This window comes from Xiphophorus couchianus, chromosome 5 (genome assembly GCF_001444195.1).
Source record: "Xiphophorus couchianus chromosome 5, X_couchianus-1.0, whole genome shotgun sequence".
Taxonomy (NCBI): domain Eukaryota; kingdom Metazoa; phylum Chordata; class Actinopteri; order Cyprinodontiformes; family Poeciliidae; genus Xiphophorus; species Xiphophorus couchianus.
The window spans coordinates 35,215,815-35,242,929 of NC_040232.1; the positions used below are offsets into that span (position 1 = coordinate 35,215,815).

At 37.6% G+C, this 27,115-nt stretch overlaps 2 protein-coding genes and 1 long non-coding RNA gene across 7 annotated transcripts; 2 read left to right on the forward strand and 1 right to left on the reverse strand.

Annotated features, from left to right (window-relative positions):
- The first annotated feature begins 1,485 nt into the window (after positions 1–1,485).
- Positions 1,486–5,701, forward strand: LOC114145376 (protein CutA homolog). 5 transcript variants are annotated; one of them, XM_028018907.1, is made up of 8 exons: positions 1,560–1,606; positions 1,910–2,053; positions 2,126–2,191; positions 3,476–3,594; positions 3,835–3,894; positions 4,013–4,058; positions 5,113–5,162; positions 5,356–5,701. In XM_028018907.1, exons 3-8 carry the CDS (start codon positions 2,129–2,131, stop codon positions 5,453–5,455), a joined length of 438 nt encoding a protein of 145 aa, XP_027874708.1. In that variant the 5' UTR covers positions 1,560–1,606; positions 1,910–2,053; positions 2,126–2,128; the 3' UTR covers positions 5,456–5,701. The 5 variants fall into 5 exon arrangements, with proteins under 5 accessions (XP_027874707.1, XP_027874705.1, XP_027874709.1 ...); XM_028018905.1 differs by having other exon boundaries at positions 1,564–1,606; positions 3,446–3,594; XM_028018906.1 differs by lacking the exon at positions 1,910–2,053 and having other exon boundaries at positions 1,486–1,606.
- Positions 5,583–27,115, reverse strand: LOC114145375 (somatostatin receptor 3). Its single transcript, XM_028018903.1, has 3 exons — positions 24,360–27,115; positions 8,014–8,866; positions 5,583–7,522 (listed from the first exon to the last, which is right to left on the reverse strand). Exons 2-3 carry the CDS (start codon positions 8,797–8,799, stop codon positions 6,848–6,850), a joined length of 1,461 nt encoding a protein of 486 aa, XP_027874704.1. The 5' UTR covers positions 8,800–8,866; positions 24,360–27,115; the 3' UTR covers positions 5,583–6,847.
- LOC114145377 (uncharacterized) lies at positions 12,069–14,379 on the forward strand. The gene is made up of 3 exons (XR_003595673.1): positions 12,069–12,375; positions 13,281–13,390; positions 14,085–14,379. It is a non-coding gene; the product is annotated as an uncharacterized LOC114145377 (long non-coding RNA).

Below are 27,115 nucleotides of genomic sequence, written 5' to 3' on the forward strand. Positions count from 1 at the left end.
GAGAGAGGTGGAAGAAGGAGATGGACAGGAGCAAAATGAGAGAGAAAGCCTGCTGGAGGAACAGAGTCTGGCAGTTTGGGTCTCTTTGCTATATTTCTATAATAAATGCACACAGGCGCGGTTTCAATTTGTAAAAGAAACATCCTCCGGATTCGAAGCGCCAAGTTAAGGGATGCTTTCTTGGCGAGAATATGCGTGGATTGACAGTTTGTGTTTGCTCTTTTATTATCATTCTTTTTTTTCTTTTGCATGTGAGAGCACGCTGTCATGTCCGGTTGAGGTGGCGAGAGGCCGCAGGATTCCAATAGGAAAGGACAGCGCATAAGCCGTACAGATGTGCTGACTGCACAGTTTCCATGGGAACAAATCTACCCCACCCACCCACCATCTTCACCACCACCACCACCACCAATGCTCCTCGTTGCAAAACCCTGACGAGCTCATCTAACGCTCCCCGCTTCGTCTTCATGTGTGTCCAGCAGTTCCTGGTTCACTTCTTACATCAGCTGCAGCTCAGGCCTGTCTTCTAACAAGTGTTCATATGAAATGTTTGTGCGTATGCCAGTGTGTGTGTGTGTGTGTGTGTGTAAACACCAGTGTAGGTGCAATGCTTGTCTTCTTCTTTAATCAAGGATGAAGCCAAAGACAGGGCAGCGTGGGCGAATTCGCTCAGGCTGTCGCTTTTAGGAGCAGGAGCAAATCCACAACTGCAAATAAATTGTTTTGGATGCGTGACGCTGTGGAACACTTCAAAACAGAAACCTGTTCACCGTATCTATAGGAATATAACTGATATAAGCAAGCTACCATAAAGGACATCATGATTATTAAAAAAAATAAAGAATAAAATAAAATAAAAAAGATAGAAATCTTTGAGTAAAAGCTGCCATCTTGAGGCCGTTTGCTGAAGTGTTGGTTTTCTCTTGTAATTTTTTTAATACTTCTTATATTTCTTTGAGTACTTCTAAACAAACCTGGCCAGAGGCAAGTTTCATCAGTTATTAGTAGATTTTGTGTCACTGTTTAAAATGTGCATTTTTGTGTCAACCATTTCAAATCAATTTCCTGATTCTGTCTTTAACATTATTCCTTTAAAGCAATCATATTGTTTATTGAATGGCATAAATGGAAACCAATTTTTTTAATCATAAAAATAGTCTAATAATTATGACTAAGCAAATATTAAAACTGTGAAAATAATGTAAGGCAAAATATGCCATTTTTGCTATTAATAAATTGTAATTAGGCATCACAAAAAGGAAAAAAATGTTAAATTCAATCCAATCATATTGCCTAGTTTTTATACATGGTGTAAAGCTTTTAGTTATTCTATCCATCCATCCATCTCGTTATGTTGCCTTATGCAGGGACACTTTATGTCGCCAAACTATACATAAACACAATATATACCGTCATACGTCATTGAGCTTAAAAAAAATCACGTTCACTTTTAAATAATTTAAATGTTTAAAACTTCTTATTTTCCTTGATGTGAAAATAGCTTTTACAGAGAGAGCAGGTTACGGCTGATTTACGACAGTTTCACAAACATACCACTGTCACAATTTGCGGCAGCGAGAAAGGGGGACAGTGGCACTGTCGTAAGGTAAAGTTGCTCAAGAAAAACAGGAAAAAAAATATATTTAAAACATGTTTCGTGTTCTGAAAAGTATGAATGTGGTGCTGCGGTGTCCTCTAGTTTCTCTCTGACTTGTTGTCGTCGGTGTTTTTTTTTTTTTTGTTGAACTGTTTATCTTACGTCTTGCGCCTGCGTGTCATATTTGAATCCTACTGATTTTGGGTTAATATGCAGCGATTGTAAGTCTAAAATTAGCGCCCTTTTCATGTATTGTGTTGTAGTTTTCGACCTCATGAATATGTAGTACTGACCGCTGTGGTTCGCTTCAAGCTTCAGGCTTGTGAAGCGACAAAACTCCGTTTCAAGCGTTATGAATGAGACGTAAATGGGAGTGAATGGACCCAAGACCTGAGCAGTCACATAGATTGACAACTCATTTCTTGTACTACTGTCGGAAATAATCGGTTTGAGAAAGTACGCATTAGCAAATAAAACAAGATTGTGATACAAGAAACGTGCGTGTGAAAAGTGTTACTATGTACACAGGTGATGCGCAGTGGAGCGCCCGGCGCAGAGACATTCCAGAGTGGATCCTTAAAGGCTCTGATTTTGGTGAGAATGGACTAATTGTGACCTTTTAGCTTTTATTGAACGCATACATGAATTACGTCATGTGGTGAGCTGAAGACGTATTTGCTCTCCATGTTGTTCTTTTTTTTGTCTTTTTGCCACATTGTATGGAGCCCAGGCTCCATAACATTGAAATAGTTTGGATCCTCAAGCAGATTTTAATATTAGACAGAGATTGTCTGTGTAAATACTAAAACAGGTTTTAAATGGTGATTTCATATATTGGATAAAAAGCTGTTGAAACCAAAGCAGTTTTAAATGAAAACGTGACCCCGTGTTAGGTGAGAAATTTGACCTTTAGAATTAAGAAATTACATCGATCTTTAAAAAGCCTGATTTGTTGATTTCTATTTTTGTTAATACAGGTTTTGTTCACAAAGTCACTATATTTACTGTAACTTATAATACTATAAAATTGGTTACTCATGTAGGGATCGATCAATATCCCAAAAAATAATAGTAACAAAAAAAAAGTGGGGCCAGTTTCTTTGTGCACCCTTAGAAATTACTTATAACCTTTCTGAAAGCATGAAGTAGGCTAAAGAGCTCAAATACTAACACTTAATGACTCAGGCTAAAGAAATTCAAGAGTAGACTAGAAACCAACTTACTGACGTCTATCAGTCTGGAAAGGGTTACAAAGCCATCCGAAGGGATGCGAGCAACTAAGAGCCACATCCACAAAATGATCGAATAGGAAATCTTTCCAGGTGTAGCTAGCTGACCAGAATTATATCAAAACCTCATCCAGGAAGTGACAAAACAACCCAGAACATCGAAAGCAGTGCAAATATCACTTTACACTGAAGCATCAGTTATTAAACTGGAGTACTTTCTCTACGTAACGAAACCTGCTTTACTAGAAGGTCTAGAACAGGGGTGTCAAACTCCAGTCCTCAAGGGCCGCTGTCCTGCAACTTTTAGATGTGCCTCTGCTGCACCACACCTGAATAGAATAATTAGGTCATTAAGGCTCTGGAGAACTGATCTACACAAGGAGGAGGTAATTAAGTCATTTCATCCCAGTGTTTTGTACCTGTGGCACATCTAAAAACTGCAGGACAGCGGCCCTCGAGGACTGGAGTTTCACACCTGTGGTCTAGAAGAAGAATGTCTAACCTTCAGTTTGTGACCTTAATATTAAACCCACTTGAGTCATGCTGCAGGACAATAGTAATAATCAATCTTTAAGTGGGGCTCTACTTATTCCTGGCTGTGTGTGTTTGGGTATTTCAGACGGCGCTCCTGAGTGTGTTTATGTTCCAGCTGCTGAGGACTGTTGGACTGCGAGCGTTCTCCATGGCATCCGAGACGTACATGTCGGGAACACACTCTGCTGCTTTCGTCACCTGTCCAAATGACACTGTAGCTAAAGACTTGGCTAGGTGAGCCCAGGCTATAAATGTCTGATTTAATAATTAGAGAAAAAAGTAGTTTGAGTCAGTAACTCATGAAACTGTCCTCAATAGTTTGATATAGTGCTTATTTATGGATAAAAAGCTTGAACTCTTTTAGTCACGCAGTTGACAATATGTTGTATTTTTTTCACATATATATTTATGTGTAATATTAAATATTTAAACTTTAATGTATACAGTTGCTTATTGTTTTCAATTATCCCCCAGAGGGATTGTGGAAAGGAAACTGGCTGCTTGTGTGAACATCGTCCCAGCGATTAAATCGGTGTAAGTTTTCACCTCATTGTCTTTAAGTTTTCTATAAAAGTGACGTTTTTGTAACATATTTTGCTCCCTATTGATTAAAAAAAATAATCTTGGCCTTGTCCTTTATGTCTTTTTCTAGATATGAATGGCAGGGAAAGATAGAAGAGGATAATGAAGTACTTCTGGTGAGTGCTGACTCGGACTTATTAAAATCCACACTGGAATTGAAACTGTAGCACATTAAGTACATTGATCTATAGCAATGTTTAGAAATCAACCACCAAAGACCATCACAGAGTTTTAAAACTACAGAGATTTTGGACATCACTGCAAAAGTAAATTTAGTTGGTTAGAAAAAAAGAAAGAAAGTGGTAATCTAAAATCTGAAGATACAAAATTTGTGATAAAATACAGTTTAAACTAGAAGGTTACACACTCTGAAAAAGAAGACACATAACACATTGTGACCTTAATCTCAAACCCACTTCTCTGACCAAACTTCAGAGAGGTTTGGTCTTATTTATGGATAAAAAGAAGTTAAATCTGACCAAACCTCTCTGGTTTTAGGTCAGCCAAAATCATCAAAATTATTTCTATTAGCTAAATGCCACAATAATGAGAAAAATAACAAGTCAGAGTTGATTTCTTAATGTCTACAAAATCAGACATCTGTTATACTACACTTAGGGTTCGGATTAATGAGGCGTCATGAAAACACTTCCATAATGGCTTCTCCTGCAGAATATCAAGTTTTAACTCACACTTGGTGAATAACTTGTGGCAGCATGTTATTTATGTCAGATTATTTCTACAGAAGGAAACTAGTTCATGATTGATCTCCACATGCAATTGATTTTAAAGCCAAATGCATCATTTTGGTGTTTATGAGGCTATGTATAGTAAATGGAGGATGGTGTAGTACAGATGGTTTCAAAGTCATCTGAAGTGGATCCTAATGTGTTCAGAAGCTAGATAAAACCCTAGCTACACTAGTTTTAATATGTCTAATATATTTATACTGTATGTATTTAATCCATGTACTGTAACAGATTAAAAAAACAATCAGTTACAGTACAATTTGCTAATATTTTCTGCTCAACAAAAAAACAGCTGGACAAACTTTATTCATTTGTTATTAGCTCATGCTCAGCAGTTTGACACCGTTAACGTTTGTGTCCAAAATCCAATATAGAGCATGTTTTTATAAAATCTATATGACGTCGTGTCTTTCCTATTTAGATGATCAAAACAAGAAGTTCCAGAGTGCCTGCGCTTGCTGAATATGTCCGGTGGGTTTTTAGTTTTTGTCAAATTTTGACCGTTTGATGCAGTCAAATCTAACAGGATAATTATGGCTTCTATCTGGTCCATTAGTTGCCATCGTTTATGCAGTCAAAGAGTACAACCTTAAGTACTTGTGTTGATGTGTTCTGCGTCGTGCAATGTGTTGACTGTAAATGAAATGGTTGTTTTTCTCACCAGCTCTAACCATCCCTACGAGGTGGCCGAGGTCATCAGTCTGCCTATTGAGCAGGGCAACCCACCTTACCTCAAGTGGATAGGAGATGTTGTGCCTGAGTAGAAATAGATGGATGGGTAAATGTAAAAAAATAAACAAAAATGCAACTGTTACCAAACTGTAGAAAACATAGATGAACGTGATCATTGTGAAATTAAAAAACAAGCAATCGACCTAATATGCTTTCTTACCACTAGAGGGCAGCATCTTTTTCGTTTCCGAAATTAAACAGTTGCTGCTTTGACCTGTTGGAAACGATTTATTGCTGTCTTCTTGTGCTGCAATGTGAAATACATTTTTCTAAAATAATTATTTTGTACTTTGTCATTTGTTATATTCAATGTTGGCCCACTCAGCTTAAAAGTAGTTAAAGTGACAAAGCTTACAACACAAGGTATTCCCATTTATTGAGCGCAATGTCGACACACAAAACACTATTTTGTTTCATTCACACAGAATGTCCAGTACATATTTTATACCCAATATGTTAATTTTGGTTTGATCTATAAGTTTTAAATAATTCATAAAATACATATTTCACACAATACTACTATATTGACCATTACATTGAAATAATTTAACTGATCCAGGCTATAATGAAGTAAACATTTCTGTATCAATTAAGCTTTAAAAGCTTAATTATGTATCAACACTTAATTATTTAAGCGCCTTTATCTCAGCACAATCATACAAAGGATATTTAAACATAACATTAAAGGTATGCTACTGTAATATCATGTAAAACATTTCAACCTGAAGGAAAACAGACTAAGTGACTGTATTAGAGGCTCACTTTTACTCTTACTACATATCTTTCATCATAAATTATGGCAATTAGTTGATTTTTGGGAAAATATATGCCTGATATTTAACAATGCTCAGTTCAATCTGCATGCTGTTTCACAAAACGCTCATTTTGTCCGTACATTGAATACTTACTGTTAAAGGACTTAGCAGCTGAACACTTGACATTTTTGTTCCATTTCACAGTAGGTCAATCATTATCTGCTATCTACCACAGAGAACATGATTCATACAGTGTATAAGCCTTTCAGCACAAGTTGTTCCTTGTCTAAAAGTTAAAATCACCTTTAAAGTACTAGCAATACATGCTGTAATAAAGCCTTTCCCATATAAAGGTGAGAAGTTTCATCAGCCTGGTGACCAGATGTTCAGAAACATCATAATACTGCAATAGGCCAGGAAAAAGTAAAAGCCAGCAGCAATAACTGAAAAACTTCAACCAGTTTCCCCAAAATGAGGGTCTTTCAACATGTTGTACACATTTAAATGAAGGTCCTATCTCAGATTTTGATGGGCTGACACCTCAAAGTTAGTTACACCACGTATAAAAACGTTTGCATCAAAACAGACAGTCTCTAAACTTTAAAGAATTGCACAATGTAAATGTACTGAGGCCCCATTCTTGTAAATGGAAGGCCCTGTCATCAACTCTTACAGATAGCTAATTTCGAGCACAGAGTTTTTGTCTGTGACCTCTTCAGTTTGTGAGTTCCTGTTCTGACATTTATTGGCCTTACAATGAGCTATCTCAAGAGCATCATCACCTGGAGTCAGTTCAGGATTAGCTTCCTGTATAACAGGGGATGTACCATCATCTTCTGCTTTGGAGTTTTGTCCTTTATGTGACAATCTGCTCCTTTCTCTCATTTGCAAGCCTCCCTCTGCTCCAACTACTTCCTCCAGTACATCATTTTCACCACAATATTTCCCATGCATGTTGGTGATTCTCTTCTGCGACAGGAGTACGATGCCGCCCCACTCCTCCGTCGGCCGCTGTACCTCGGTGCCAGCCTTTTCATTGTTCTTCACCTTGCGTGAAGCGCGGCACAAGGCCTTCCTGAAGCCTCTCTTGAAGTTGTCTGACAGAAAACCATACAGTATGGGGTTGGCGCAGCTATTTGCATATGAAAGCACGACAACAAAATAGTAGAGCCCCCTGAAGTCTCCGGGCAGGACCACGAGCAGGTTTAAGATGTTGAGGGCATAGAATGGTAGCCAACAGAAAACGAACACTGCTACGACTACCACCACCATTCGTGTGATTTTTCGCTCCGACCTCCTGCGTCTGGAGGATGTGGTCTGGGTCCGCCTCCCAACATTCCTCACCTGGAAGGAAAAAGGAAAGAAAATCAAGGAACGTTATTCTTAACTAAGTTGTTGTTTACTACACTCATTCAAAATGTAACTGAGGATGCGGAATGAGGAATATTTAGAAAGACCAATCAACCTAGCAGTCATGTTTTTGGACTGGGGAGCTCATTCTTTTGTCTTTTCCAACATTCTCTTTGAAAGTTAATGTAGACCAGGTATATAGTACCCAAAATTATGCCAAAAACATAATTTTACATTTCAACAGCGACATTGAAAAGAGTCAAATCTTGAGTTATTTAATGGTGCTCTAAATGTTTACCCTTGAATTTCTTTTGAAGTAGTAGAAGAGCTTAGGTCTACTTATGCAGTGTTTTTGTTCAATTTATTTAAGCATTAAAAGATATTAGTGAGATTACTTAATTGTTGATTTTATAAGTTACTAAGTCCAAAAGGACCTAAAGAAGTGGGTATTTGAAGGAGCGCAGGAACTTAGGCAAAGGTCCTACCTTGACGATGATCAGCAGGTAGCATAAAGAGATGACAAGCAAAGGACAGAAGAAGCCAACAGTGCACGTGTACACAATAAAAGATGTTTTCCACACTTCGGCTGGTTCAGGCCACACAATGCTGCAGTTCCCGTCATCCTTCAGAACATCGGCGAAGACCACCACCGGCAGCACCACCACAAAGGACACCAGCCAAACTGTGGCACTGATAGCCTTTGCTACATGGGGGCGTCGCCACCAGGAGGCCCGGATTGGGTGGACGACAGCCAAGTATCGATCCACTGACATCACAGTGAGACAAAAGATGCTGGTGAACTGGTTGAAGGCGTCCACTGTCATCACAACACGGCACATCAGTGAGCCAAAGGGCCAAGAGAGGAGAGCATTTTGCACAGCCAAAAAGGGCAAACCTAGCATAAAAAGTTCATCTGCGATGGCAAGATTGAGGATGTAGATGTTTGTGACCGACTCATTCTTGGTGTAGTTTACGATGACGTGGATGACCAGAGTGTTTCCCAGTAAGCCAACTATACACACTATGCCATAAATAAGAGGAATGAAGATTCCTGCCAACCCAGGGAGGGATGTGGGTGTGCTTTTAGTAGAGTTTAAACAACTGCTGTTAAATAGGAAAGATTCCTCAGCTTGACTGATGCTGGGAAGTGGTGCGTAGGGGACGGTGGAGAACAAGGGGCGGTAGTAGAGAAGGACTGAGTTGTTGTTCCAGGTTGCAGTGGTTCCTTCCTGTGGCACTAGGGAAACCTGGGTGGCCTGGATGAGCTCCATTGAGGTTTTAAAAGTTATCACACTTTAGTCAACCCTGTGGGATCCCATCAATGACACATCAGTAGCCCTATAAGGAAAAGAAGAAAGAAAACATTCAGAACATTTGAGATATGAAGACCTTCTAAAGGGCTTGTTACATCAAAAATGTAACTTGATATTTAGTCGAAGATTTGATAAATGCTAACTAAAGTTATTGTATATACTAATTGATTGGTAAGGTGGGTTCCAGGCCTTCCGAGCAAAAAGTCCAAATAAAGGAGACCATATTAAATTCTTGCTCCCTAAAACTATTATTATTCAAACATGGAGTATCTATAAATCTTTGGATATTGGTCCAAAATCAAGAAAGTAAATTGTGTTATGTGACAAGTGAGGTCATGTTTTATATTGCATCCCGTTTGGGTTAAAGGTCTTCATTACATTGTTCTATTGTGTACGGACAATGTTGTCCCTACCTTGTTTTTCTTCTTTTTCCATACCAGTCAGTCTCAGACTGACATTTCAATGCATCATATACTGTACAGTCTATGATTGTCCCCAAAAGTGGTCAAAGGAAAATCACTCCCATGTGAGCCACTTGAAGCTGTCAGCATGTTGAGGTCAACATGCTCAATATGAATTTATTGTTATAATTGCACTATTCCCATGTTTGTGTAGCACTTATACAGGGTGTATATTGCAGCTCTAAGTTACTAAGCTCATGCTACAGAATATTACAACATCGGAAATCAATCGGAGACAGGGCTGTGTAAATTTGTGCTGATTTCTTGTTTTGGTTTTTTGCCTTCCCCAACCTGCGATAGTGCAAACTGCAGTTTTCAAATTATGATTTCATTCAGATAAAAAACAACAACAACCTGCACCGTGGAGAAGTCCGATATCATGAATTAATTGCGATTAAGCAGAACTTTTTGACAGCTGAGTTCAATTTGAACAATCCAAACCCAAACCTGATGACTGCAAGGGCTGTAGAATAAATAAGTTGGTTAAACTTATTTAACCAACTTATTTCTGGAAACAGGAAGTAGTCTAAAAAAATCTAAAACAACCAACATATCCTTGGTCGGTCTGAAGAAATTAAAGAAGAAATCAGAGAATAATTGACATTTATTACTTTAGAAAGAGTTACTCTCCTGGGAACGTTCCCAATGTGAGTCTCAAAGTGTTAGAAATTGATTTTTTGTTTTCATTTCTTATTTACTGAAGTTGCTGAGGTGTTGGCAACAAGCAGGGCCCCGTGTTGTATAGAGTTATGGTTTGAGTGTCTGGCCTACTTAAAGTTTTAATACAGCCAATAAACTAGATTGCACTATTTTAATTGAAAGCAGTACATATTACCTGATGCCTAACATTGACCAAATTAGTCTTTTATCGTAGCACAACACATTCATAAGAACTTTCTAATCAGTGAACATTAACATATATAGATCAGGTTTTTGTAGATGACAAATAACCGAGGGAGACGTTGATGTTACATCAGGAAAAAAGTTTGAAAAAGTTTGCCGTCATCTCTGTGGGGCCTCCTGTCGCATACTAAAACGCTGATCAGCTGCACTGGCCCTCCTTCCGTCACAACAAAAACAAACCGGCGACGACACAACCACTCAAAGTACTTAGTCTGATTAGCAGAAGACTTGTTTATAAAGCCATCCTCTGCTTCTTAATAACTACTATGCCACCCACAGGCACACCCTCATCCCTTACAGCAACCACTAATAATTGGATGAGCGTTGGAAACAGGATGCACCGACCTATGGAGAGAAAATAAAATTACACAACCGTGGCTACATGCAGATATGGGGTAAATGTACAAGGGGAAATAAATTACACTGCAGGAGATGGACTGGGTCAGGGAAGTATAACAATAAAAAAAGTCAATATTTCATACAGTGTTAATCACTAAAACAGAAATGTTATTTTAAAATATTTGGGATTAATTGTTGGGGTTTTTTTGTAGGAAATGCTAAATGCAAAAGTAACTACATACTGTACATTTTAAGCTGAAACACCTTAATGAATAACTACTGCCCTTATTACCTTGTATTAATTATCTCTCTTTATAAGATTTGCAATGCAAACAGTAATAAATGCACATTCATGAATGCCTCCATGCAAGTACATTTTTACCACATTCTTAAAAGTTTTTTTTTGTTTTTTTTTTTTGCAAATATGACTGCAGAACAATGCCCCCCCCAAACATTTGGCCCTATCATCTAACTTCATTCCTTTCTTTGGATTAAAATATATGATCAGAAGGAGGAAATAGGATCCTGGCCTGAGAACAGAGGACTACATGCCAAAAGTAAACAGCTGAAAACTAGCTTTAAACAAATTAAACCGTTGTACCAACTCACACAGCTCAATACAAATTCAATAGTTTAGTTTTATTATCATCACCATCTTTGTTGCTATGGGTGCAATTAGAAAATCTAAGAAAGAAAATGAGTATCTTGATTTACTTGCCGAGAGCTTGCAATGGAAAGGAGTTTGGGGAAAAAAACGGGTACCTCTGGTGATCCAACCCCTCAAGACATATTTGTTTAAACAGGATGATGCTGTACGTTGGATGAAAAATCCCCTCAAATGAGTCACTGGTGGCTGTGGGGCTGGGAGTGGGAGAGATGATTGGAATCTGGATGGTGTGATGTAGAGCAGGGACTACTGATGAGATAATTAGAGGAACTCATGATCCTTTGTCTTGGGTAGAAAAAAAAAACGTGAATGGAGTGGAGAAAGGGTGCATCAATCTGACAATGAAGCAAAGGATCACTGGAAAAAACATTTATTATAAGCCAATAATGCTGATTGTCAGTGAGAAGGTGAGATCAATTTTATATGTTTTTAAAAAAGCACAAAAAAGAAGAGGTCACACGGTCCAAATGGATTAGGCTAAAATCATTCAGAAACACCAACACAGGACATTAATGAAAGCAGCATTTTCATTGATTGTTTCTATATAGGGATACCTTGAATGAAGTACTACAGTAAAACCAATTAACCAATCATTTTACAGCAAGTAGCCCCTTGTCTACACTCCTGGTAAATCAATACGGCCATTTAACTGTGGCTCTACAGCGATGTTAAGAAATCAACCAACAAAGACCATCACAGAATGTTAAACCTAGAGATTTTGGATACCACTGCAAAAGTACATTTAGTTGGTTAGAAAAAGAGAAAGGAAAACTAAGCACAGCGCTAATTAAGACTTGAGCTTATAGACAAATATACCTACCGTATATATCCTTACACCCAGGCACGTGCAGAGGGGGGGGGGCTGGGGGTGCTTGAGCACCTGCCCTTTTCGCTCCTTGCCCTAAAGTGCCCTTTTGGTCCAATTTTTTTTTTTCTTTTTTTTTAAAGTTAATTTCCCAAGCCCTCCTCTGATATGTACTAAAATTATTATTTTTTGTTGTTGTTGTTTTTATTTAAAGAAAAACAACATAATAAGCCCTTCGGGTCACCTTATTACCTTTGACCTTTTGTCCGTGACGCATGACGCAGCTGCCTCCCGCTCAGTCAGTGAGACTGCGCAGTAGCTTACTGCGGAGCTCAACGTGGAGGAGGAAGGAAGGAAAAGTAAGGAAAAACTGTTCTTATCGATTCAGTATTTTATCATACAGACATTAGGCTGTTGTTGTTGTCCTATTAGCTAGCTGTTAGCTAACGAGTTTGGTAGCAAAGCAAGATAACTAAAAAGCTTCTTCCCTGTATCGCTAATGATAGCGGTCATTCTTCATTATTGCTGATGGGGCCACATCAACGATCCAAAACCGATCATCTCTCTATAATGAATATATGTCCGATTATCTAATTTCCTTTGCTGCATAATGTATATTAATTGCATTTATTCTGGCATTAGGTTAATGTATCTTGAAGGGGAATAGAATTTACAAAACTGCTTGAATTATAATGATTTATTTTTTTTAAACAAAAAGTTTTATTTTAATTTTTTTAATTAAATAACTAAATTTTGTCTTGTTAACTTAAAAAGTTCTTTGCAAAACAAACTTTTATTTGCACACATCAGAATTCTTTTGTTGCAATTTTCGGCCCTGCCCACGACGTCATGTGAGAAGCAAGCAAAACTTTGAATCACAAACAAAAACTTACAATAGCAAGAAAAGATTTATGACATGAGCAAATAAGTTTGTTCACAAATAATTTTTCTCACTTTGAGACATAAATCTCTGATTTTAATTTAAAAAAAAAATTTTTAAGCAAAACTTTTGTTTAAAAAGTGTTTCAATTCAAAATGTATTGATCACAATTGTATTTTATTTAATTGAGGTTATTATTATATTTTTAATAGAATAATTGTGAAACATATTGAGCTCCACAGCAGAGGCCTCCTTTTCTCTGAAATTAATATTATGTTGTGCTAAGGACTGAAAAACATATTGGTTTAAACACAAAGGTAAATAATTGGTAGTGTGGTTAATACAGTGTTCTTATCATAATTCATTATGTTTTGCTTTTTTCAGTTCAAAGATGCCACGTTAAGAAAGACGGCAGAAACAAAAAAGAAAAGAATTGATAGATGCAGCAAAAGGTAGTGGATTGTTGACCGACTGGGTCAGAACGAGTACTGCAGGTACGAACAAAAAAAAAAAAAGGTACTTACAAAATACACTAAGACACAAATAGAGATATAGGTGATAGGTATTTTCCTTTCGAACCTAAATAAAAGAAAGAACCACAGACAACGTATATGAATTTTATGTAGAGCTTTTGCAAAAGGAGAAGGCTCTGAGAACCTTTCCTCCGAGGAATCCACAAAGCATTCTGATCGGCTCTCACTTGAGCTCCTGTTTTATTGTCAAAGAAGAACAGGCAAGGGGGCAGTCAGGAAAAACAACAGAGGTCGTAAAGCTTCTAACCCAAACATCTAACAACCCAGTTCCAGATGTGATATCTGATCAAAGGTCTGAGCCCGGTTCAAATCTCGGTCAATACTGTCAAGAAAACAAAATACGACTGTTCACAGGGAGTTACTAAATTAGGAGGTGTTCTTGCAAAAGGATTTAAGGTCTGAGAAACTTAATGTTATCTATTTCTCGTAAAGTTGAACAGACAGTAGTGACCTCCAGGTCAGTTAAAGAAGAGAACACTTTAAACAGAAAATCACAAAGATCTATAGGCTGAATGTGAACTAAAGTAAGAATAAAATGATAATACCAAAAAATCTCTAACAATAGGCATACATTTTGGTAGGCAGTAAGTCTCAGTAGGCTTTGCTCATGGTGACATGCATTAACAATTCAATTTGTGCTTTTTTTTTTCTGCAGTTCCACGTTAAAGTTTGATGCAGCTCTGCTTTCCTGAATCTTAATTTCCAATGTAAGTGCAGCAAACAGGCAGCTCTTTTTTTTTTATTATAAATTACAGTACACTAAAAGGTTGTATTGTGCCCTTGTTTATATTTTTAATAGTGTAATTCTGTAAAGACAAAATATGTAAATCGGAGCTAAACCATCAGCTCTGATTTACATATTTTGCTAAATTGCGGGTTTGAATATTGCAATACTTTCCTATAACAAAATAGACCTGCAGAAAGAAATTACTAATAAAATATCTAACATATGCATAGTGTTATGCTCCATATAGAGTTTTTCCTTAGCTTATATTGTATGTCTCACAATTTTGTAATTTATCATTTTTATTAAGCTCTGAAAGCTGTGTGGTTTTGTTAATAGTCTTTCCTAGAATGCGGTTAGATGTGCCCTTTTTTTTTGAGCACCTGCCCTTTCAGTGGTCTCTGCACAGGCCTGCTTACACCCCCATATATTCACATGTATAGATAAATATATACTCAGTAAAAGTTAAAAAAAAGTATCATGTAAGAGTAAAGAATTTAGTAGAAAGGCAAAGTGCTGAGATCATATCATCTGATTGAATTTGTACAAAATGATGCAATAAAACTCACAAAAATAAAACCTTATGTGCAAATCATGGCACTTTAAAGCTTAAGGGAAAAAAAAGAGTAAAAATTAGTAACAGAAATACAAGTAGAAGAAATACATTTCCAAATCTAATTGTTTCACATCATAAAGCTATAGAAAAACTCTAGGACAGCTCTTCAAATGCTTCTTTAGTAATTCTGATTTAAATCAAGGACTTTTGTTTACTAGATTGTTAATTAAACATTTAGACGTCAACATTGCCTTGATTTGAGTGATAAAAAGAAGAGGAGTAGTTAAACAAATGCCATTCAGTCCAAAATGTAGGCACCCTTAACTTATGTGAAAAATAAAGTTATTTGTACCAGTGGAAAAAGTTTCATAAAGGGGTCAAATATCCAGCAAGAATTTTACAACATGCTAAGCAATGCTTACAGAATCATGTTGTCAAGATGTGACTTTCTAATCGGCATTTAGCCATAATAGTAAATGTATACCCTATTATTGAGGTTATATGTATGCATTTCATTTTTGGTATATGAGGTTATATATTTATAAGAAGATCAAATAAAACACAAAAGCTCAAAATTTATGTGACATATATTCCTATAACGTGATTTCTACTGGAACTGTAGAAATCATTTGATATGTTTGCACGCTGCAGGCATATTAACACACACACTCACCCCCCCCCCCCACACACACACACATTTCTTTCTCTCTTTGCTACACCATCCCATCCTAATCTCAGAGAAACACAACACCAACAGACTGACAATCTTTCTAACCAAAATGAATCTCCTCCCAGTGTCAGCCGCATTGTACGACCAGATCCAGGAAAAGAAATATCCATTTAGATGTTGCTATGGTAAAATAAGGTCAAGACAAGGCTTAAAAGATCTAGTGTGGAACAAATCAAAGAGATAAATAGGAACATGAATGAATGCTGACTCGAGAGTCTGCCCCCCTTTACACTGAGCCACAAAGGCAACGCTGAGCCTTGTCTGATAGGACATGTGAGCGATGCATCTTGGATGCTACATTTGCCTCATGTGCTTCTGTTGAAGGTAGATAGAAAATAATTGTTCCAGAACGTTTTTTTCACAGTTTTCATTTGTTTATAATGGGGAAAAAAAGGTGGCGTGAAACGTTAATAGAATTACCTTTGTCTCCCCGTGAGCCTTTGGGCGGCGTTCTACTGGCCTATCTGGTCCCGATTCATCACAAATATTAAAAATAGTATAGTAATAAACATGCGGCAACACTGTTTTATTGCTTCAAAGCAAAACCACTGTGCATAAAGCTGTGCAAGATTATTAGGTATTACACTAATATTCCCCTCTGTGATGTCTCACCTATTTTTAACGTTTCAAATCCTGTCACAAATTTTACAAACAGAATTTTTTTGCAGCCATTAGCAGCGCAGCCCTCACTTTTCAAGTTTACATATCCAATTTCCAGCCTTTGTTTGACTGCAAGGTGATTAAAGGAAACATTTTGAAAATGAATGCTGGCTGTTTTGAGTGACTGGGACAGCAATTATTGGTGAATACATTACCATCTTTCTGTGAAAACGTCAGCAGCATGCTCAAATTATATGTAAGTGGCGCTCTTCTCGCTTCTATTTGAGGCTACATTTGTCTGGGAAAAAAAGTGTTGTTGAATAGATGCGGTTTTAGTAAGAAATAACATATAGATAACATTGGTAGCATGTTTGGAGGAAGGCAGGAAAGCATGAGGACAATGGTGTCTCTTTCTAGGTGGTGCTTGGATAATTATGTCAAGCAATGAGGAATGAATTATCAGCTTTACGAATTGGACCCAAAGTTTTTATACCCTTGTAATTTCACAAGTCAGAGCCCAGGATTGAAAATGTATATAATATAAACCAATAATACAGTACCAAGCTTCTGTATTTTCCATTTGGATTGCATGTGATAAATCAACACAAAGTGGTGTAAGTGGAAATGGAATAAGACATGGTCTCCAAAATTGTTCCAAAAAATATGGCACGCCCCTTTTACTTAATTAAAACTAACAGGTCTGTCAAGTAGAGCAGAGATCAGCTCTGATCTATAGACAAACACTTAAAAAGAATTTTTTTTTATTGCTGTGTTTTGGGGATACACTGATCGATCAGCTCCGATTTACATAAATTTGGGTGATCGATGGTCAGCCAAAACTTACAAAGTGATACCATTCACTGACCGACAGGCAGACCTGCCCACCGGGTTAACAGCTGTCAGCACCACTGTTGAAACTTAGTTATTGTTTTGGTATATTTAGCAAATTAAATGTGTATCTTCCAAAATCACAACTGGCAGCGGTGGCTTTATAAAGATCATTGATCATCTGCTAGAAAACTGGAATCGATGCAACCCTACTTTCTTTTAATAACAGCGATCACCCTGTAGAACAATTGATCGCTGCAATCAATGTAATGATCATTAATACAAGGTAATAATATATTTAACAGCTACACAGGAGATCTTGGATGTCTACATTTCACAGAAGATTTACAAGGAAAATCGAAAATGTTCTTTATTCATCTTTTATGTACTCTAACTGTATCTCTTCATTTCTGTATCTGTTTTATCTGCTTTTCTCCATCTTCCAAACTTTATATGCCTGGTCGTGGACCTCTTAATTTCTGTAACTCGTCACAGATTGCACGTCTCCTTTCAATCAAAATTAATAATTTGGAAGATGTTTTTGCAGAGCAGGTTCACCTCTACCGGCATTGATGAGATCTGTCTATGAGGCATCATTTTCAGAGAATATCGCCTCAACAAATGAGTCAAGTAAAAAAGCTTGTGACAGCAAACATCATGTTTTAAAGTCCAGACCTAAATTGAACGCAGTTTGTGTTTTTTGTCATCGATGCTCTTCGTCCAATCTGACTGAGCTTGAGCTACTTTGCAAGTAGAAATCTTTTTCCTCATCTGTAAACCTGGTTGAAACGCACCTTAAAAACTGAAAATGTTGCAAAATAAAAATATTGAGCCTGGGGGTTGAATATAAATATATGGCCTTTTTTTTGTTAGATTTTAATACTTAGGAAAAGAATAGGTTTATTTTTTCTTAACATCAAAATATGCATTATTTCTCACAGGTTGTTAACATGAAATCTGCAATAATTTCCAGGGGTATTAATATTTTTTGCAGATACACATCACCTTTTTGTTACAGCAGTTTTACTGCATCCACAACTTGTTTTACTGTATGACCAAGCTGCATGTCTTTCATATAAAACCTACATTTGAAATGAGTTTCTTGACAACCGAGGTCGCACTGAATACAGGAGTGTTTATTTGACCTGAGCCAGTGGTACTGCTGTGGGACACTTATACAGGAAATGTTCATTTCCATCCCAGTGAGAAATATTTAACCAAATCTATTCTTCTTATTGCTCATTTAATCCCTAGTTAGGATTTTTATATGGATATTTTAATGATCTTCTCTTGGATAGGAATGTCTTTCTGGCAGCTGAGTGGTTCGAACTCTGAACTTTTCTGAATCAACATTCCAGCTCAGAGAGAATGAACTGTTTTATCAAAAATAATACTGTTTGGAGCTCTGCTTTGTTTGCTACAGATGGGAGTCTACAGAAATCAGACATCAAAGCTGTAACTGATCTTGAACAAGACTGTTTCCTGACTAGGAAAAAACCCCTCAAAAATTACGAATGAGTGATGAATTTATTATTTTTTATTTTTTTTGCAGTATATCAATTCTGTTTCTGGGAAGCCTCTTTCCATGAACAATAATGCAAATCGATGCCGCTTCCTGACTGCCCATTTTATTGATGTTTGCATAATTCCTCATAATCTTTAAGACACAGACTGACTCCACACTCAACATCAAACAAATGCTTGTCTGATATGTATTTATTCTGAGAAATTAATTTATGCATCGTGACTAATTATGTCCTAAGTATAAGTAAAATACCACTAGGATGCCAATGCATTGATAATGAAGGGACATTTTTGCTAATGGCACATTTCATTCAATTGGGGGGGAAAATGACAGTGTCTGGTGATTTATGAATCATAAAGCCTGGTTCAATTAGTGCTGCTTTTGTTAATTTGATTAGTCCCAACATTTGACGCTCTGGCTTATTGTTAGCAGGTATTCTCTGAGAGACGGAAACAGGTCTGAAAAATATGGGTTGCATGGTTACGCTTTACATAACAATGGACCTGCACTGCATGAAATCCACCTCTCAGATTGTAACCTGCAGTTCAAAAACATTTCAGATGATTATCAGTTTGGTCTTTAAAGACCAACATTTTTTAAATATGTTTCTAGGAGCTCTAAACATATTGAGACTGATTTATTTTTTTACATAGTGCATGTGATCTGCACAGGGCTTTGATTGGGCCATTCTAACATGAAGCTTTGGTCTAGCTCTGGCTGTAAACAGAGTTTCTTTCCTGCAGGAGGATGGATCTCCATCTAAGCCTGCGATACGCAACTAATCAATTATTTGCATAATAAATTACAAATTACAATTAAGTTGACAATTTCCATTTTAATAATTAATATTTTTGAAAGCTAATGTTGTTTACAGGAACTCCATAATCTGTTTTATTTGTGGTTTTTATTTTGGGTATTTAACATGTCTTCCAGTTCCAGTGTGAAATGTTCTGCACAAAATTAAAGTTTATTAGTCTTTGAGAGGACAAACTTGCATTATTATGCCATTATCAATATATTGAAAACGGTCTCAAACAACATTACTGTTGGCCCCAGAAATGATTCTAATAAACAATGTTGTGCATTGCCTACTGCGAAAAACAGTATTATTATTTATTGCAATCATTTGTGGGATAATTGTTAATTCTATAAAATGTGCTATTGTGACAGGTCTAGATGTACAGGCATTATTTTGAGATTATAAATATATTAGTTGGAAATGGTCTCACAATGACAATATAATTGTTTTATCGCAATAATTTCTGGGACAATTTATAATCCAGTAAAGTTAATTAACAAGTCTCCATCCTAGTCTGGAGTGTCTAACAGATTTCCTCCAGGATCGGCTTGTTTTTATCTTTTAATGCATTGGCTCATCAAGCCTTGCCTAATTCTTGTTTCCTGCTATAGGAAGGCTTACCGACAGCATAATGCTACCACAACTATGCTGCAGGGATGGCAGGCTAATTTTTTTGTTGTTGTTTTTTTCATGCACATATTAGGTCAAAAAGAGCATTTTTGCTTTATTTCCTACAGTGTCTTTTTTGTCTAACGGTGAACCTCTTGTCAATCTTCCTTAGATTTGGGGAGTGCATGACAAAAAAATTGCGACTTTCTGGGAAGTTCTGGTAAAATACAGCTGAAATGTGAAGCCGTACCGTGACAAAATGCTCTAGCATCGCAGAGTGAAGAAACAAGCTCAATGGCTATGAATACTTTTGCCAGGTGCTGTAAATAGAACCACTATTTACATAACTAGCATTATGCTCTACTTAAGTCTCATTATCAGAGAAACTGAGTTCCGTTTGGCAGAGCAAACAGTGAGAAGTGGGGTCATGTTTCTCAAACACACCGACTTTTACGAGCAACTGTAAGGATTGTTGCGTTCACAGAAAATGCCGTACCAAAAGGTTACGCAATCACTGCAGTTCATGTCTACTCCAGAGCTAAAAAAAAAAAAGGTTTACCATGAGAGGCGGATTTTTTTAGCCGCAAGAAGACAAAGCAAGCGAGTTCGAAGACGTTACATCCAAGAACGAAAAAGCACGTAGGCTACGAAAGAGACAACATCAGCTAACAGGTGTATCAGTCAGTCCTTATCAGTCTTATTCCCCAGGGGAGTCTACCGCGTTTGTTGCAATCCCTTTACTGGATTTGCAGTGTTTGGATCCAGTTTCATTACAGCCATGCAGCCGCCTTCACATTTTTCATTACAAAGACTGACGGCGGCTCATAGATCTGCCACAATCTGATCAATACTCCCACTAGATCTTCATGCTGATCTCGCGGTGGAAACGGTAAACACCGTCACCGAAGGGTGGTTCGTTGTTCAAAAGCTGGAGGGAAAAAAAACAAACAGTAGAACTCTCAATATATATTTGATATGTTTTACCACAGCACATGAGAGAAAAGAATACATAAACTGTTCAATTCTACAACTGCAACAATTATTTTGGCCTTCCCACACAATGTTCTGCACACATGCATCTATACAAATTTGTGCCAAATCGACTAGATGAAAAAAAAATGGGTAAAAAGCTTTGAAAGCTACTGAGTGGACATTGAGCAATTAAATAAAAAGCTTCTGTATCTACCCACAGCTGTGGCTGACGACAGTCAAAGAGGCTGGGAGAAAAAAGGGTCACCAGAGATTATTTGTTTTCCGTTTCATTCCAGCTTCATTTAACAGTTTAAAAATCAAAGTGAGAGCCAAAGTTTCTCTCCCCTCTTACTTTTTGCTCCTAACCTCTTTTATTTATCTCCTTTTCTTCTTTATTTTGAACCTGGCTGACGCGTCCTCTCAGACCACGCCTGATGTCCCATTAATCTCCTTAATTTGTCACCAGAATAGGGCAGAAACGATTCCTGGAATGATTCGAGTTCCTCGATTATTAAAATTCCTCGAGGAAAATTTACCTGCCTCAAAACTTTGTTAATTTATGGTTTATTATTTAGCGCACCGTGTTCCGGCCGGAACATTATTTGTGTTACGCGGAGCTCTGACTTCCCCCTCTGAGTTGTTGACGAAAGCTAAGTGTTAGCGGCATAATGTTCGATCTCCAAGTTCGGCCTGTGGGGATTTTATTGATTGATGATAATGCCCAGGTCTTCATCGTTTTTGGGGGACCAATAAGCATCCTTAAATTGACTGGCATGATGCCTGGAGTACGGCAGTCTTTCTTCTCCGAGAGCTGCTGTTGAAAGCGAATGGTGGGAAGAACGAGCGCTGCAGGAGTATTTATACAGGTGAGCAGATAGACTGAACATGGCGGGCGGCTGAGTAGTTGATGCTTACAGTGTAAGTATAGCTTTACGAACGAACCGCACAATAAATTTCATATATTCTGGTCTCAACAAACAGATGGTGGAAAGCATCGTGGCGGTACATGGATGGTAGATGACTTTTTTAGTGTGATGGACAAAGGTGCCGTAAATATCCTGTATTGCCCCCTCGTTCTTATGTTCGTCCCCTGCCTGGTCTACTGGTCGTCTTTCCCCCCCGGACTTACGTTCGCCACCACCACCAAACCCCCCCACTCCAGATGAATGTCTAAGCTCCAGCATAGATAATTTTATAAGCGTATTTGTGAGCCTGTCTCTTTATTATTAAATTGAATATAATTTCAGATGTTTGTATAACTTTTCTTCCAGTTAACTTAGAAAGTGAGCTATTATAGTTACAGGTTAGTTTTCTAAACTACAAAAAAGTAACTGGTAGAGAAGTTCAAAAATTAAAAATTGGACTGATATTGATATCTGATAGTAACACTGGTGTGATGCCAGATTTACCAATATTTTATTTTATCTTTTTTTTATCCGATTACTCGATTAATCGTAAGAATAATCGATAGATTACTCGATTACTAAAATATTTGTTTACAACAGCCCTACACCAGAGTGCAGGAGAAGGTGACCAGAGAAGAGAGTTTGGAGTGAGAAATTTATGATCCATTCTCTGCAAATCACCGTGGATACGCAGCTGAACTGGTGACATTTCATCTGTGATTTCCTACCCGTTTAGAAAAAATACCTGAAGACCACACAGAGTGAGAAATGATCTACTAAGTCAATTGAGGAATCAAATGACTGAAAGTGAAAGTGGTCCCAAGACTGGTCTGCTCCTCTTCCTTTATCCTGTTTTTCTATCTAATCTACTTTTTTCGTAGGTTAACTCATTTTTTTATCTCACAAACCCATCTTTTCTCACTTTCCTTTGACACTCTGTTCCCACTTGCCTCCTCTGGATTTAATCAAATCGACCTCCCTCTTTCTAACTCATCACAATATCTGTCAGTTTCACTTTTTAGGAAGCATTCACACCAGCTCTGCTTTAATCTGCTTTAATACAACTCCAGTCTGTCTGCCTAGAAAATCCAGTTTGTTTGCGGTGGTGTGAATGCGCAATTGAACTCTGGTCCGCCTACAAACCTTGGTCTCGGTTTGGCTGAAGGGAACTCTTGTGCGGTTTGAATGCAGATGTGAATGCAGACTACAGCGCAGAGCCTTTTGGCCATAACACGATGTGTATACGAGAAATGTATCCTGAGATTATGAAAGGCTGTGTATGATTTAACATTACTAATATGCAAATATTAGAGAAATAGAAACTCTAATGAAGGGCTAGCTTGCTACGTTGCCCTTTAATGTCTCTAAAGGTATCATGTTGTGGCCTTTTAAGATAATTGAACAGTCATGAACGTCTGAGTGACTACCCAGTGATATACACTCACTGTCCCCTTAGTCAGGCGCACCTTGATCACCTTTCACCTTCAGATCTGCTTTCATGGTTCCTTCCATAGATTTAAAAAATGTCTGAAATTTTCCTCTGGCATTCTGGTCCACTATTGGGATGAGAGCATCACGTAGTTACCGAAAATTGTCAGATGCACATCTGTGATGTTCCACCACCTTCCAAAATGCGCTCTATTATATTGTATTGACGTCTGGTGATTGTTGAAAAGCAATAAACTGACTGTCATATTCCATAAACAAATTTGAGAAGGTTTAAAGTTTCTGACACGGTCCATTATATTGCTCATAGTGGCCATCAGAAGATGTGTACACTGTGACGATGAAAGGATGGACATGAGCAGCAACACTACTCAGGTAGGCTGTGACTCGTTTTGTACCAAGTGGCCCAATGCGTGTACAAAAAAAATTCCCCCACACAAAATACATTATGCTTACAGACATTAATGTTGTTTACGCCAAATTTTGACCATATACCATCTGAATGTTACAGCAGAAATTGAGACCCATCAGCTCTGGCAACCATTTTTCAATCTGTTACTCTCACACTTCTGATAGCCTGACTAAACTGCAGCCTCAGTTTCCAAAAACCAGTCCCCTCTGGCATGTAACAACACTGCGTTTTATTCCACACAACTGCTGCTCACTGGATATTTCAAACTATTTCCCGTACGCTGCAAGAGACATCTAGAAGTTTCTGAAATCTGTCTGACATTGAGCCTTCAATGCCATTTTCTCCCCCCCTCATTCTGATGCTTGGTTTAAACTTCAGCGATTCTTCCACACATCTAGAACCTAAACGAGTTGCAGCCATGAGACAGGATAACTCACTGCTTTAACAGGTGTTTCTAATGAAGTGGTTGGTGAGAATATATTTTTACTGCCTGGTTAAGCGAAGAAGGAATTGAAGACGGAATTACTCTTGATAGCAGAAACAAGACTCTCAATATCTCACAACCAGTTTAATAAAAAAATAAAATAAAATCACGCCACTTGTTGATAAATGAAAAAAAAAAAAAAAGAAAATATAGAGGCGCATGAAAACACTAACTGCGAAAATAATAACTCGGACATGCTCGATAAACCAACGTGAAAGGCAAAGCTAGCGCCTGTGATTTATTGTTTTACATACGTTGTGGAATAAAACGTGATTATAGAACACGAAACAATACAATACAGGCAAAACTGTCATTTAAAAGAAAAAAAAAACATAGATACCTTTCTCCATGTAGTCGTTTTGTTCACCGTTTCCGTGAGGTCAGAGTTGGACCGACAATAAATAAAGTGAACGTGCAAACAGCCGCGTTCCTCTGCGAGCTGCGTCCGTCCGCGCGCAGCTGAGGGATGCTAGGAGACCCCCACCTTCCTCTTCCTCCTCTTCCTCCTCCACCTCTCCATGCCGCTCACCTTCCCCATCAGCCCTCACACACACACACACACACACACACACACACACACACCCACACACACACACACACACACAGAGAGAGAGCTCGTAAGGGACTTCCATTATATCAGCCATCGCAAAAAACAAAAACAAAAAAACGATTCAGATGGGAACCGCTGAGATTTTACGCCACCTAATTGAAATAAACTCGTTTTTTTTTTCTCCACACAAAAACGGAACCTCAACTGATTAGTTTTTTTTTTCTTTCCTCTTTGTTTGTGTCGCAGCTGGAAGAAGTCAAGAAAATACAAGGGGGAGGGAAAAAAATAAAACAAAAAGCAAATGAAAAGTAGTCGAAACAGTAGTGTTATACTGGACAGTAATGTATTACATCTACTTGCAATAAATACATGCTATAAAAATACCTATTGGGTTTTTGTATCCCCCAAAATACAGTGAACAGCACATTTAGAAGGCTTTGGAAAAGTATTCAAACTCACTGAAGTTTGATTTTAAATTTTGTGACCATTGCAGATCCTACTTGGAGTAGGAGGAAAGTAATACATGTGTTGCAAGTAAAAAAAAAAAAAAAAGGCAAATAAACAAACAACTAAAAGTAATGTGTATTTCAGCCTTCTGTCCATGCTAAGTTTTCCCACCTTTCACTGCAGTTGAAGCTGTTTGTGTTTTGGAAAATCAATCGCCTTTGTACACTAGAGATTGAAATTGTCACCCATTTTAAAAAATAGCTCAAATAGAGGTGGATTAAATAGAACAACAATATTCCTGCAGCTCTGAGATATTCTTTGATTTAACCAAGGGCTGCGCGATACGGACTTTATTGTGAAAGTTTCATCACGATAATTTGAGGTACTATTTCAATAACAATAAAGGTTATGATAAAGCTATTTATCGCTTAGTAAAAATAACAATCCTGACAATTTTAGTTTTTTTTAAACATCATTTATTATTAATTTATCATGACAACAATAAATCAAAATATTATGAAATCATTTATTGCGATAAATGATAAACGATGCGATAAATGCCCTAAACCATTCCATTGTTGCTCAGGCTTTTGTTATCCTGCTAGACCAACCTGGAGTGTTTTGCTGTTTCAGCCGTAGCTCCATCTATCCTGTTATCAACTCTGGACATTTCTCTGTCTCCGCTAAGAAGAAGCATTCCCCAGCCCAGATAGTGGTGGATCTGCCACCATGTTTTTATAATGGGGGGCAGCTGTGTGTCCAGGGTTATGTGCTGTGGTAGTTTCTCAGCACACAGTGTTACGCAGTGTTTTGCTGGTTGTACGTTTAATTTCAGATCTGACCAGAATCCATTTTGTCTACCAGTTTGCTTTGGCATGACCTGAAGCAAAGTGCAAACAGGATTTCTTTTGGGTTCGTGTGGAAGCCAGGTGCAATTTGTGCTTTTCCTGTTGACAGCCTGAGCTGCTTCTCTGCAGATCTCTGGACCTCTCTTTGCACAGCTTGTCAGCTCACCTTCTCCGTTTTGGTAGGTTTGCAACTGTGCCGTACTGCGTCAATTGCCAGCGCTCAGTCGGCTGCTCAGCGTTTGGGATGTTGCTGTATAACCTCATCGTTTTCTAAACCTCTCCTCAACCTCATCCGTGACCGGTCTAGGCTGTTTCTTTGGTCTTCTTGTTCGCCCACTGCTGTTCTCTAACAAACCTGAAAAGTTTGAAAAGAAAATCTGGATTTATACAGAGATTAAATTGCAAACAGACTAATCTTATCAGAATTTCATTGGAAAGCTCTTTGGAAAACCCTGTCTGATTTTGCTTCCACTTCGAATTCATGTGCCACTTTGTGTTGGTCTGTTTTTGTAAAAATCCAAATAAGCAACATGTGGTTCAAGATTTAGTTCAACATTTATGAATACCTCTGCAGTAATTATCATAAAAATAATAGCTTTACTTCTGTTAATAACTTTCCCCCCCATCCTCAGAAATGAGCTTATTTCAATAGTTTTAGCTTAAGCACATGTTTTTGTCATGAAATTCTAGGGTTTTGAGGCAGAGATGGAGGTAAACTGTAACACAAATAAGTTCTGCATTGTAAAGCTTCTCAGGGACAAACACCTTTTGATTCGCTGAGAACAAAACAAGTCGTGATTGCACACTTAAAGTGGAAAACTTTAACAAATTGCATGAAAAGGAGGCTGGAGCAGTTTTGCTCTCCCAAGGTTTTGAAACAAAGCACCGACTGCCTGCTGTAGACGGTTAAGCAACTCATGACCAAAGCATCACACTATTGATACGGTAAAAATATGACACAAGACAGAACAACTTGATAAGAAAAACAACTATGGTGAATGATTCCTCTTTACTTTATATCATTTTTATATTGGTTATCTATGCTTTCCTATGTTTTTCATCAGGGTACAATTAATTTGTTTTTGATCGATCGCCTCTGTTGTGAAGTTATTTTATTTTGAATTTGTTATATGATTTGTGTACATTTTCAGCGTGTGTGGACCTCATGAAGATCAGATGCAGAGAAGTGCAACCAAAGGGGCTCCAAAGGAAAAAAAATAAAGAAAAAATAAATAAATCAGTCAATAAAAA

Bases quoted from the DNA above. Each gene is read 5' to 3' on its own strand.
- LOC114145376 (XM_028018904.1), top strand. From the start codon at position 2,129: ATGCGCAGTGGAGCGCCCGGCGCAGAGACATTCCAGAGTGGATCCTTA. The intron at 3,595-3,834 runs GTGAGCCCAGGC...ATTATCCCCCAG, and splicing joins GTAGCTAAAGACTTGGCTAG to AGGGATTGTGGAAAGGAAAC. The intron at 4,059-5,112 runs GTGAGTGCTGAC...TTTCCTATTTAG, and splicing joins AGGATAATGAAGTACTTCTG to ATGATCAAAACAAGAAGTTC.
- LOC114145375 (XM_028018903.1), bottom strand. From the start codon at position 8,799: ATGGAGCTCATCCAGGCCACCCAGGTTTCCCTAGTGCCACAGGAAGGA. The intron at 7,523-8,013 runs GTAGGACCTTTG...TTTTCCTTCCAG, and splicing joins ACCTGCTGATCATCGTCAAG to GTGAGGAATGTTGGGAGGCG.